At 41.8% G+C, this 13835-nt stretch overlaps 1 protein-coding gene across 3 annotated transcripts in view; it reads left to right on the forward strand.

The window, feature by feature from the left end:
- The window catches only part of ARL13A (ARF like GTPase 13A), a 260804-nt gene that overhangs the window by 158103 nt on the left and 88866 nt on the right, over nucleotides 1–13835 (forward strand). For 2 of the 3 annotated variants that reach the window (XM_086966792.1, XM_086966793.1), the window contains exon 7: nucleotides 3030–3147. In XM_086966792.1, coding sequence (XP_086822918.1) covers nucleotides 3030–3147 — 118 coding nt within the window. Of the gene's footprint in view, nucleotides 1–3026; nucleotides 3148–13835 lie in introns of all 3 variants that reach the window. The other variant, XM_086966790.1, reaches the window with a different exon arrangement.

The following is a 13835-nucleotide window of genomic DNA, read 5'->3' on the forward strand; positions in this document are numbered from 1 at the left end:
GCCCTGGGTACTCCTGGTGCACTGTCCTAGGGTCTGACAGGTAATCCAAACCCAAACCAGCCAATCATGGAATCACTAATCCATACATTAATTTACAATAGGGAGAGCATATGCACTTTAGCACTCATCAGCAGTGGTAAAGTGCCCAGAGTCATAAAACCAACAAAAACAGGTCGGATAAAATACAGGAGGAAGGCAAAAAGTTTGGGGATGACCCTGCAAAAAGGGCCAAGTCCAACACATGTCCAACAGCAGCTCCACCAAACCCACACGGACGCTGCCAGAGAGGCCTGGCTGGATATCCAGCATAGGATTTACCACAGGGTTGACAAGTCTAGCCAGATGTTGCATAGGCTCTGCCAGGCTAGGGAGGCCTGACGCAGGTCCCTCTTCTGCGGTCCCCCGCATGGGACATGTGCGCCTCCCCGGAGGCAGTTGTACAAGCCTTTGCAGATTTTTATGCTGAGTTGTGTGAGGAACGGGAGGTTATTGCTGAAACTCTTATTGACGCCTTTCTTGTGGATATCCCTCCCTGTCGCCTTTCGGACGAGCAACGAGCCGTCATGGAGGAACCCATCACCTTGGACGAGCTGCGGGCAGCTCTATCCAATATACAGCCGGGATGTGCGCCCGGCCCTAGTAGGTTCCCCTGTGACTTCCTACGGCCCCACCTGGAGATGCTGGGACCCTACTTATTGGATGCACTCAGCGATGCCTCAGAGAGACGCGTATTGCCCCCGGTCTGGAGGCACGCGGAGATAGTTGTCTTTCTTAAGCCAGGTCACCCACTGGAGGAGCCGGGTTTGTACCGCCCCATTTCTCTTCAGAATTTTGAGTTCAAGCTGCTGGGTAAGGATCTGGCTGACTGACTCCGCTCGTGCATAACTACCACTTGGGTAATTCCAGCATCTCAAACACTGGAGTTGGAAAACATGCCGGGCGCATAGACAAGCTGGATGGAAAGTGAAAGGTTAGCGCTACCACCAGTCAGGGCTGGAAAACAAGCTGAAGAAAACAGCTTGATAGTGATTTTTGAAAACATGCAGGAATATATAGAGACAGTGCCTGCTCGGCATCGGTTCCAAATGTGTGCTGGTGGGTGCAGGCGGTGGGGCACCGGCACTTATTTGCTGGGACCGGTGCTACTTTTTAATCATCAGACTATGTTCCAGGGGAAGAGAAAAAAAGCAGCAGAGGGAGAACGAAAGAGGAAGAAAAAGAGAAGAAAGCAGTGACAAAGGGAGCAAGCAGAGATAAAAAACACCTGTCAAGGTGAGCTAGAAAGAGAGGAAGTGTACGGTGGAGGAATGAGCTGGAATGAAGAAAGAAACAATACCCTGTGTTGGACTAGCCTTTCTGGCAGCCTGGCACTTCCAGATGGGTCCCCCTTTAAATGTCAGTGTGAGGACCATTTTCTCTGATGACTGAGAGGTTGGTCTTTAGTTTGCAGTCAGCGCAGCCTTTCATCCTTCTGAGGTGGATAAAAGTGCGGCACTGGGGGGCACAGGCAGAATCTGCTCCGAGGGTCGGTGCTCGTGCAGTGGCGCCGTGCTGGGGCCTGTTGATGCACAAATATAGATTTAAAGGCGTCCAGGGGCTAAGCATTGGTCGGACTGGCAGGCCTGGGACGTGTGTTTATTGTTGACATGCAGCTCGACCTTTCTGGAAGGTGCGGAGACCCGAGGGTGCCAGGGGCGGCGCGACAGGGGTGCAGGAAATAAAAATACTTGGGATAACTTTCTAGAAGTGGCTGGGCTGATGGGACAGAGCGAGGGTGCCCTGTTGCCACCTTAAAGTGACCGAAATGCTAATTGCTCAGCTAAATTCTCGATTTTCATAGCACACAAAATATTTGAAGGTTAAAAAAAAGTCAGATATAGGGAGCAAAACACAGGCAGACCACATTGCGTTCTGCAGGCGTAATAGCTCGTACACTATGGCAGTCTCTGGGTGTGTGTGGCTCTGGGTGTGTGTGTGGCTCTGTGTGTGTTTGTGTGTGGCTCTGGGTGTGTGTGTGTGTGTGTGGCTTTGGTGTGTGTGTGTGTGTGTGGGGCTCTGGGTGGGTGTGTGTGTGTGTGGCTCTGGGTGTGTGTGGCTGGCTCTGGGTGTGTGTGGCTGGCTCTGTGTGTGTGTGTGTGGCTCTGGGTGTGTGTGGTACTAATTGCTGTCTGCTGAGCTCGTGACTAGGGTACAATAGGTCTCACATTTGCGAGAGATTAAGCTAATGGCAATGTAAAGGACAATGCCATTTATTTATCTGTTTTCAAAACCAACACATAAATACACATTTTGTCATTTACAATGCCAATAGCTTTAACTTTTCCAAAGGCGAAACCATTGCATTGTAAATGCTTGTTATAATACTACTTAAGAAAGAAGATAGAGCCAATTGATTGATGCTACTACTTGCCCATCCCAGTGCTACTTTTTCTGACAAGATGTTTAAAATTACAATACAAATAGTCAGCTGATCATCAGAAGAATAACCAAATTACCATCTCTTGTTACATGTGGGATTCAGGTTGGCACATGGTACTGAGACTTTTAATGGCAGTGCTGGACAAACTGCAGACCACTCTAGATTGGGGTAAGATAGCAGTTATGGTCCTTTTAGTCCAATCTGCCACATCTGACACAATTTTCCATCATTTTCTTATCTTGAAACTGCAAGAGGTATAAGTGGGGAGCAGGATCCCAGAGCTAGGGATTTGTATTTTGTTCTGTTTTTAGCTTTTTAACTGTTTTTTATATCTTATAATTGTTTTATATATAGTTTTTAAGTTAAGCCTGTCTGCTCTGTGCCATAGCTACCAGGGGTTGAGCTCACATTTAAATTACTGAAAGGTTTACTGGACCTAACAAGAATAGTGATATTGTTACTTGTGGTGGAGCACCATCCACCCCAAATAATAATCCACTTTCTCATAACACACATTAACGAGAACAGGTTTTCAAGATGGCAGAATGTTCTCATTTAGTTTTAAAAATATGGCAGTGTTATCTCACATCTTTTGATTCTCCCTCAGCAGAGAGCTGCACGTCAGTCGCGATGAGCTCATTGAAGGACGAGCCAAACTTGTGGAACATAAACCATTAAGAAGTGTTAAGATGAGTCCTTTGCAACCGATCCACAACATTCTCTCACAGGTAAATTGCTGAGTTTGATCATGTAATTGCCTCTGAAATCCCACAGACCTACACACCTCCAAACCAGCTCCTTATACTGTTGAGCCACATGGACCCAGCCTGTTTTTCTCACTATGGTGCAATGATCTGCGGGCATCAAAATAAAATACAAGTCTGTATCTGTGAAAGACAGATGCCACTGGACAACATTATTTCAAGGAAATACCTTACAGATGGAGGTTTTTCAGGTCTGTGGTAAAGTGAGATTTTTTTCTTTGTACAGGTAGTAGTAGTAGTACAAAGCTTTATTTCGATATGAAATATCTTAAAAAGCACATTGGCAGATAAAAATACAATTCATTTTTAAAAGACATTAGATAAACACTTGAACAAAGTACAACAGGTAGTGTTGCCGTATCGTTTGGAACCTCCTGGGGCTGCTGCAGTTTGTTTGTAAAGGTGCCACAGAAAACAGCATTGCAGTAGTCTAGTCGGGGACAATTGTGGCTCTTGTGATTTAAAGTTGATGGTCCTATTGGAGCAGTGAGGGCATGAAGGGATGTAATCACCATCACCGAGGGTAGTTTCTAAAACCTGCAGTTGAAGAGAGGATTATGAATGATGTGTCAGGTTTCCAGGCACTCGTGGTTTGATATCGGAATACCTTGAACTTGGTAAATGAAGTCCATCTCCCTTTATTTCACGATTGCAGAAGTAAAGAGGTCCTTGATGAAACAATGGAATATATCATCCTGGTACTGTTTTCCTGGCACTTCCCATTGCTACGCAATAAAATGGTGTTTACTTTGAAATTAAGGTTTATGAAACATGCTAAATCATTGGAAATAAAATGCAAACATATTCACCATGATTTAATCATAGGGAACAGTGGCATTTTTTCTTGAGTTTTCTTTGTAACTGATGTGTGGATGTTAGAATTCTCAAGGAAGTTGGGTGACCCAAGATCCCAAGGGTTGGCAGTGAGTTATATTTGTAAACACACTTGTGTACTGCTTCACTCTTGGTAGTTGATGGGTGAGCAGGCTAGAGTTTTGCTTCCCCATTCTTTCATGCAGTCTTGGCAGCCATGACCCTGCCTCTTCTGGTGTCAAAAGCACTGCTGCAAGCCCTTTTTGGAGTATGAAAGGGGAGTCTCTAGAGGACAATATTGCAGCATCGCAAGAGACCTATTGGAAATTGAGGGGTATATTATCAACAACTAGCGATATTTATCACTAAATAAGCTTAGCGACATTTGTTTTTATCGCCGCGCATCGCCGGATTTTATCGCAGAGATAACCTGCTATTAGCAACGTTTATATCTAAAGAGATAAAATTTCCGGCGATAGCGGCAAAATGCGTGAATATCGCTGGAAATCCAGCGATATTCAGGCATTATCGCTAATAGGGACTTAGCCTGAATATCCACCTCCCATTGGATATACAGGCTAAGAACTGGTCTGAGCAGGCGTTAGGTTTTGGAGATATTCGCACTTAGCGCAAATATTTCCATTGCTACGCCTGCGTTGATAATAGGCGATAGCTGTGATAGCGACTGCTTTCAGTCGCTAACAGGTTGAGTACGCCCACTTTGCATGTCATTAGCGATAAATATCGCTGACATGCAAAGTGGGCCCCAAACCGCTCGCTATCGCCTACAAGCTGTCGGTAACTGCTGTTAGCGACAGCTTGCTAATAGGGCGATAAAATTATCACCGGTTAGCGGCCGAAAACGGCCGCTGAAGCGGCGATCATCTCATATCGCCCGCCTTGGTAATATGCCCCTGAGTCACTCCTTGCTGCTGCACTACTCCAGGGTGGAGTTGCGCTGGATATTTACGGTTGGGCCAAATGTAGGTGAGGATGTAGATTTCGATGCAGCACAAACAACTCTTATGGTCTCCTTTAGGCCGCTCTGCATCAAATATTTTGAAACCTTTAACACCTTGACTGCGCAGGATATTCCTCTCCTGTGCTGGGCCATAATGATCTTGGGTGTGGTCATGACGAGCTCAGCTCGTCATGAGCACACGAGCACCGTGCCTCATGACGAGCTCAGCTCGTCATGATCACCGAAGGGGTTAAGCACTGGAGAGTGAGACGGGTGCAGGATGGGCTAATTGACTGACTCCCTTCATGTTTGTAATGAATATAGGGGGGTGGCTGCACTCTTCTGATTAGAACTTAAGGCGTTTGCTCGATATGTGTGCAGTACCGGTATGTAGCCTGCAAACTATGGAATATCATGTGTATATGGCCTGGTGATGAACCAGGACACCAGTACGCACTACTCAGTTTGATTTGAACATTAGTACATTTCTTTAATTTTTACAAAACAGTCAACGAAAAATATAATTACATTCATTTTCAATTTTCATTTGTTGCAAAACATATTCTTTGTCATCAGAATATTATTTACATGCATAATTCATACAGTTAAATATTATTGCATTTCATCTACACCCAATGCATTTCGGGGCGAGAGCCCCTTCGTCAGGGGTCTGTATGTGAAAAAAAGAAGAGGAGAAAGGAATCTCATTACTAATGATGCATAAATATATAGGGAAATTGATCTCTGTGTTATGTACACTCCTTACCGCTGATGAAACAGAGTAAGTGAGTTATGATAATCCGGGTGGTTTTGAGATAACCTAAGCGAAAGAAGAGTTAGGGTCTCGTTTTAGATACATGAAATTGTATTGTTAGCCTTGTTAAGCAATGGTTCTCTTTATAAAGTACCGTGTTACCTGTATGGTTGACTGCTTAGAGTCTATAAAGAAAGAAAAATGATAGGAAAATGTCAGAGGGGATTTTTTGCGTTGTTATCCGGGAAACTTAAGCACTTACAACTATTAGTCTGAGTGCTAAAAATAATACTGGATGATGCTCACCTTATTTTTATTCTCATTTAATCAAGAGCCTGTGTAGAAGGAGAAAAGATTGCCATCGGTTACGTAAAGTACGGATATATGTGTTTACTAGCAATTCTAGGATGTTGAATATGAAGTTTACCTGTGAGTCTTACGCGATGTATATCAGACTCATCTTGTGCTCTAAGTTCGGGTAGATCTGTCAACAAAACAATATTCTATCAGACGCTGGCCAGCGTGTAAAACTTCGGGTTAATAGGTGATTAAAATAGATCTTAGCAATCCTTACCGGAGCGGGATTCTGTAACGACCCGTCGCAGCGTCTTTTCCGAATGTTTGTGTGCAGTCGATCAGTCCTTCGTTTGTTATTATTGGAGCTCCGTGTGTAACTACTGAACACGGACTTACGCTATGCTCGGGCATTAACTATTATTGTATAACAAGATATCTCGAGCTCTGTCTGTGACAATTATGCACTTTAGGCATATATGATATCAACTTAGAGGGGATGTGATCTTTTAATAGCGAGTGAAAGTTTTGACTTTATCCGACATTGTGATGGTGGTCGCCATCTTTAAATGGTCGAGAGAACGATTTTTTCTAATGTGCAGTTTGTTAGTTAGCGGTTATACTTATAAATTCCGTATAACATGGAAAATAAACAGTGAAAGGTTTCGAATCATACTGAGTCCCTGAAAAAATGGCGATATTGGGGTATTAAAGGACAAGAAAAAGAGATTATGAGAATGAATGAATGTGTTTTCCGGTGGTAATTTTAAATGCATATTACCCTGGTCATGGAGATAGTGGCTTGTGCGTCTCTATCTGTTTATTATACTTAGTGATGTGTTCTGGTTATTTACATTGTGGGTTTCCATTGATGAAATTTTCCTGCCTATTTCCATTCTATTTTGTCTTATGTTTTAAAGAGACCCTGAATTATTGTGTATATTTGTTCAAGCTTGGAAACTGAAGTGTGTCATGCGAAGTGTTTTTGTGTATGCCTTGTGGTGTGTATTCTTTGTGAATCATTAAATTTAATTTTAAAAATTGTGTATGTAAAGCGGACTTAGGAAGTGTAGGTTTCTATAGAAAGCAAATGAGATCCAGCTTGTCATTTAACCCATTCGGGATGAGGGTTTGAAGCTTGCGTATCCAGAATGTCTCTCTTTGAAGAAGAATTTTAGCATTGTCTATCCCCAGCCTTTGCGGAATCATTTCTATGATTTGGAATCTTAGTTGGGCTATGGAATGCCCTGATTCAATCCAGTGTTTTGCCAGGGGTGCTGTCAGATTTTTGTTGCGGATGCGGCTCTTGTGTTCCGTCAACCTTATTTTCAATTTTCTGTCTGTTTTACCGACGTATATCAGACCGCATGGACATTTTATTAGGTACACTACGTGTTCAGAGTTGCAGTTCGTGGTATGCCTTAGTTGTATTTTTTCTCCTGTGCGTGGATGAAACAAAGTATCGCCGAGTATGACATTGTTACAATTTTTGCAATTGTAACATTTTTGAGTCCCTTTATAGGTTTTTTTCCCTGTCGTGTCGTCGCTGTTTGATTTGTTCAGTAGTTCTTTCAGATTCTGTGATCTTTTATATGCGAATAAGGGTCTGTCATGAAAGAGTGTTTCAAAGTCTTTTTCCGCTTTAATGATTTCCCATCTTTTGAGAATGATTCTTTGTATGTCCTTGGATGCAGATGAGTATTTTGAAACAAATACCATTCTTTTATTCTCTGTCTTGTTCTTTTTTTGTAAAAGATCTTTCCTAGGGATTTTTTTGATTTTATCCAAATGACCCTCTAGCAGTTTTATGGGATAGCCCCTGTCCAGATATCTTTGCTTTTGTTGCTCCAGGCTTTTTGTGCATTCAATGTCGTTGGAGGATATTCTCTTGATTCTCATAAATTGAGAAATTGGAAGATTGTTAATGAGGCTTGCTGGGTGAGAGCTCTCATACAGTAGTGCCGTATTTCTGTCTGTTTCTTTTTTAAACAATTTGGTTTGAATTAATCCGTCTTGTAATTCAACAAGGACATCTAGAAAAGGGAGTGCAGTGGCACTCACGCAATGAGTGAATTGTATGCGTGGGTTAGCCAGGTTTAAACTTCTGATGTTTTGTAGTAATTCTGCAGGGGAACGTTTCCATATAATGAAAATGTCGTCTATGTAGCGCTTGTAATAGACTGTACCTTCCTGCCATGTGGGGTCTTCCAATATATAGTCCATTTCGAATTTCGCCATGAAGATATTTGCATAGACACATGCTCCCGGGAATCCCATCTCTGTACCTGTTAGTTGGATGAAAAAATCATCTTGCCATACGAAATAATTATTCTGGAGACAGAACTCTAGTAATTGTAGTATGAGGCATTTCAATTCTTCTGATATCTCTGATCTTAACAGTGCCCATTCCATCGCTTCCAACCCTTGTTTGTGGGGAATGGATGTGTACAATGAAGCTACGTCAATGGAACATAGTGTCCATTCTTCATTGTCGACCATTGTGATGTTTGTTAGGCTCCTTAAGAAATCTGACGTGTCTTCTATGTATGTAACCCATTTTTGCATGAATGGTTGCATATATGCGTCAATGAAGATGCCTAAATTTTCGAATATTGAGGAACATCCTGAAACAATGGGCCTGAAGGGAGGGTCTCTCAAACTTTTGTGAACTTTTGGTAAAAAGTATATTTTAGGTCTTCGTGGGAAAGCTTGTCGTAAGTATCGCTTTGTTGAGCTGTCTATCCAGTTTAGTTCCTCCGCTTTATCCAGAATGTCATCCAAATTTTGGGATATGTTTATTGTGGGATCATGTCCAAGTTTAGCGTATGTTTCCACATTATGTACATGTTCATCTCCTTTAGATGTATAGAATGTTGAGTCCATGAGGACTAGTGCACCACCTTTGTCAGCTCTCTGAAAAACCAGGTCTTTGTTTTTTGCTAGCCTTTGGAGAGCGCTGTATTCTGCACGTGTGAGGTTCCTTGTTTTCCTTTTGAATTGGATCCTGTTCATATCAGCTTTTACTAGAGTTTCAAACGTATCCAGAGTCTTGTGAGATGTTGGGGCCATAAAATTACTTTTGGGTTTGAAACGTCTATCTGTTTCCACAGTGTCTGTTGTTGGGCTTAGGACTGGGAAGAAGTGTTTCAGTCTTAAAATTCTCATGAATTTAAACAGTGCTACTTCTATTTCCAATGCGTTTGTATGATACGTAGTCACAAAGGATATACCTTTGTTCAATATCTTTTTTTCGAAGTTTTTTCACTGTTTATTTTCCATGTTATACGGAATTTATAAGTATAACCGCTAACTAACAAACTGCACATTAGAAAAAATCGTTCTCTCGACCATTTAAAGATGGCGACCACCATCACAATGTCGGATAAAGTCAAAACTTTCACTCGCTATTAAAAGATCACATCCCCTCTAAGTTGATATCATATATGCCTAAAGTGCATAATTGTCACAGACAGAGCTCGAGATATCTTGTTATACAATAATAGTTAATGCCCGAGCATAGCGAAAGTCCGTTTTCAGTAGTTACACACGGAGCTCCAATAATAACAAACGAAGGACTGATCGACTGCACACAAACATTAGGAAAAGACGCTGCGACGGGTCGTTACAGAATCCCGCTCCGGTAAGGATTGCTAAGATCTATTTTAATCACCTATTAACCCGAAGTTTTACACGCTGGCCAGCGTCTGATAGAATATTGTTTTGTTGACAGATCTACCCGAACTTAGAGCACAAGATGAGTCTGATATACATCGTGTAAGACTCACAGGTAAACTTCATATTCAACATCCTAGAATTGCTAGTAAACACATATATCCGTACTCTACGTAACCGATGGCAATCTTTTCTCCTTCTACACAGGCTCTTGATTAAATGAGAATAAAAATAAGGTGAGCATCATCCAGTATTATTTTTAGCACTCAGACTAATAGTTGTAAGTGCTTAAGTTTCCCGGATAACAACGCAAAAAATCCCCTCTGACATTTTCCTATCATTTTTCTTTCTTTATAGACTCTAAGCAGTCAACCATACAGGTAACACGGTACTTTATAAAGAGAACCATTGCTTAACAAGGCTAACAATACAATTTCATGTATCTAAAACAAGACCCTAACTCTTCTTTCGCTTAGGTTATCTCAAAACCACCCGGATTATCATAACTCACATACTCTGTTTCATCAGCGGTAAGGAGTGTACATAACACAGAGATCAATTTCCCTATATATTTATGCATCATTAGTAATGAGATTCCTTTCTCCTCTTCTTTTTTTCACATACAGACCCCTGACGAAGGGGCTCTCGCCCCGAAATGCATTGGGTGTAGATGAAATGCAATAATATTTAACTGTATGAATTATGCATGTAAATAATATTCTGATGACAAAGAATATGTTTCGCAACAAATGAAAATTGAAAATGAATGTAATGATATTTTTCGTTGACTGTTTTGTAAAAATTAAAGAAATGTACTAATGTTCAAATCAAACTGAGTAGTGCGTACTGCCATCCCTTCATGTTTGTGGCACATTCCAAGCATGTGTGCTTTTCTGAATGTATTGGTGAAATGCAGGATTTTAATATTGTAAGGCACTCATCTGCAAATTTCTGCCAACACATACCGCATGGAACTCGAAGTTGCCGCAGAATACGTGTCATCGCTGCAAGTGGCAATGACTAATATAAGCCAGTTAATGTTGCTCATCTTTGATGCCCAGAAAAGGCTAATGAGAATGACTGATGTCATGGTCAAGAGACGAGAGAACTGCAGCACAAATGTATCTGTTCTGCAAAGAGTTTATCATGCATTAGGTTCAGCATAGTAGACCATTTCACAAGAGTGTGAAGGGCACCATCGAACCTATAAAGGAGGCTGCCATCAAAGAAGACCTACTCAGAGTTGGTACTGACTACATGCAGGTGATAATTTGACCAGCATCGTCATTAACTAGCTGCAGGACAATGTTGAAATGTTAAAGATATCACTGAACATTTCAGTATCTGGACCCCGCGACAGGCCAATCCAAACGCTTTAGTGAGTGGAAGAAAACGTTGCTACTACTAGCCTACTTAAAGCGGTTTATTGTGTAAAAACTAGAAAAAAACAGTAATAATGCAGCCAAGAGAAGGAATGGGGAATCAAAACGTCAAATCCCTATGCAATTGAGCATCAAATGTGTGCCTCTTCCCCAAATTTCAACACCATTTATAAATTATTTCACACAGGCAATCGAGGGAAAGTACACATGACAGAAACTGAAAGTTTAGATAATGGTTTTAACAGGTGCATAGCTTATTCAAGTGAAAAGTACAAAGAGACCTTGAGAAAAGATACAATTTGCGAGCTTGATTGCAAATCCTCAGTTCGCCTTGTCAGGGATGGACATGAGGCCTGTGGACATCGGAAGCGAGAGAGCCCAAGCATGCAAAATGGCTGAAGGCTGAACAATATGACGTTATTAATTTGCAATTTATTTAAATCATAAATTACATGATTTAACAGGTGCATCAAAAATTCTCACCATTATTGACACTGGTGCATGGCTACATTCAACTTTCACCGACATCAGCAACTGTGTGATGGTGAGCCTGCAAAAGAGAGAAAGTAAAACAAATATGCCAAACAACAAATTCTATCAATTAAACAAGGCTATCTGGAAGGTCTTGGGAAAGGTTGGTCAACGGTAATCAGAACTCAGCGCTAACATTGTAGACATCAGGTTGCAGTCAATGGAAATGACTTAAATTAATGACATATGTAAGGCTATGTTAAGGAAGCAGATTTCTACTAATGCAAGAAGGTAATATTGAGAGTGATCTTAGAGGTACAAACATAAGGTCACTGGGGGGTTCTGGCAGAAAACATGGACCTCACCAAGGTTCCGTCAGTAAAGCTCCGTCATCTTCTGGACCTGCACACAGAACCACTCCCTGAAAATCGAAACATCAAACAAAATTATTGCACCCAGAGGTAGACGTAACCATAATAATGGTGGCCCAACTATTTGGTTCTGGGACACAGAGAAGCCAAAAATGGGTTGATCTCTCTTCCAAGAAACAGCCCGCTCGGTAAGTGTTAGATGAAGGAGACAAGGACTAGCTTGACTTGATATTCAATGGTCAGTAAGGATTACAATTGATTTTACTAATTTCCTATCATGCTACGCCTTCTATGGTGTGATTTATAATAAGGGTAGAATCCAGTGCTAAGGGCAGTAAATAATTCAGATGAATATAACTGTTTCGGGTTCACCATCATGGAAGTTACATTCAAGATGTTTTTGTGGATAGTTTCTAAGCGGCATTTTGTACATAGAAGCAAGTAACCTCTTGCGATAGGCATGAACTTTGAAGACAGACTACAAATGTGTTGATATAAAGATGGTAACCAGAACTGTGGTTGCCATGTTTAGCCATGATCATTTCCTGTTTGATTATTATGGACTCCAAGGGACATAAGCAATATTGTTTGAAGTGCTCTCCTAATCATTTCCTCCAGGGTCTCTCATAGTTAAGATCATGATTCAGCCCTTCGATGTTGTTCATCGAGGAATATGAAACAACAATTAAAGGAAGACAGGTTTGAGACAGAGATGGGAACTGACCTCCATTGTCTGACTTAAAGAACATACTAAACACCTGGAGAATCTAGGAATGGCTTAAAACTGGAGGATATTGACAATGGCGAACACATACTCAAGCCTGAATGTGCTCATTTACACTTTTCTCCATTGGGAAGTAAAGCCCAAATCTAAGGGGGCTCCAAAAGTCGAAAAAGGGGACTAGATTATCTTTTTAGGGCTCAACAAATAATGACAATGACAAGCCCTCTGCTTGCAATACTTCAGGAGGAGTGTAAGAGAAGCAGTCCTGAGAATGGTGACACAAATGTAGGAGCAGCTCAAGGGCACAGCTCTTACTATTTTCTGACGTGTACTGCATTACAGTTGTGAGAATGAAGAAAATTGATCTGAGGATGGAGGTGGTGTGTAACCACAAAAACCAGACGGAATCTGGGATGAGGGAACTAGAGGCACGGGGTGCTAGGAGCTGGCAGCCTCCAACAGAAACTGTTTACCATAATAGAGCCGCTCCCAGTGAGGTGTTGCTAGTGCTAGTGCTAATCAATTCATGAGTGCAGGCATCTCACAAAAAGTGAAGGATTGGTCTCACACACCGCCCGGTGTCATGCTTCATCATTGACCAGTCCTCTCCCTCTAAAACGTGGTTTAATAGAGGGCGGGCATACACCTGACGACAGGGATCCACTTCTAAACTAAGTGCGGGCCCATAGAAAAAGATAGAGAGGTTAAAAAGCCATTATAGATGTAAAAATACATTTTAATATTGCTGGCATCTATATGGTAAGTAAAACTAAGTGATCGGTGTAATGGGGATATTATTGTCCCCCTACCGATATCAATGGGGTCGACATGTTTCTGCCAAATGGCCCAGTAGGGTCCATGGCATTCATCAGGACCTAAACAAATAAGTAAACTGCAGGCTCCACTCTAACCAGACTTTGGCGAGAGGATTTCCACTGAGTGGGCTGATGTAGATTACACTCCACCGTGAAATGGCCTGTATCTAAAGCCTGAAAGAAAAACAAGTCGGTTAAAAACTGTGATAGAGCACTAGAAACACAAATCATAATATAGTCAGCCACCCACACCGAAGGTCTATAGTGAGTGGCTATAAGTGCAGCAGTAGTGACAATCATCTGTGCACCACAGAGGAGAAAGTGTCTCCAAAATGCTTACCCTATAGTTGGGACACTGTGCCCCATAGGAGGGTGAGGGCAGGAGACCCCTTGGG

Source organism: Lissotriton vulgaris, chromosome 4_1 (assembly GCF_964263255.1).
Source record: "Lissotriton vulgaris chromosome 4_1, aLisVul1.2, whole genome shotgun sequence".
In the NCBI taxonomy this organism is placed as follows: Eukaryota; Metazoa; Chordata; class Amphibia; order Caudata; family Salamandridae; genus Lissotriton; species Lissotriton vulgaris.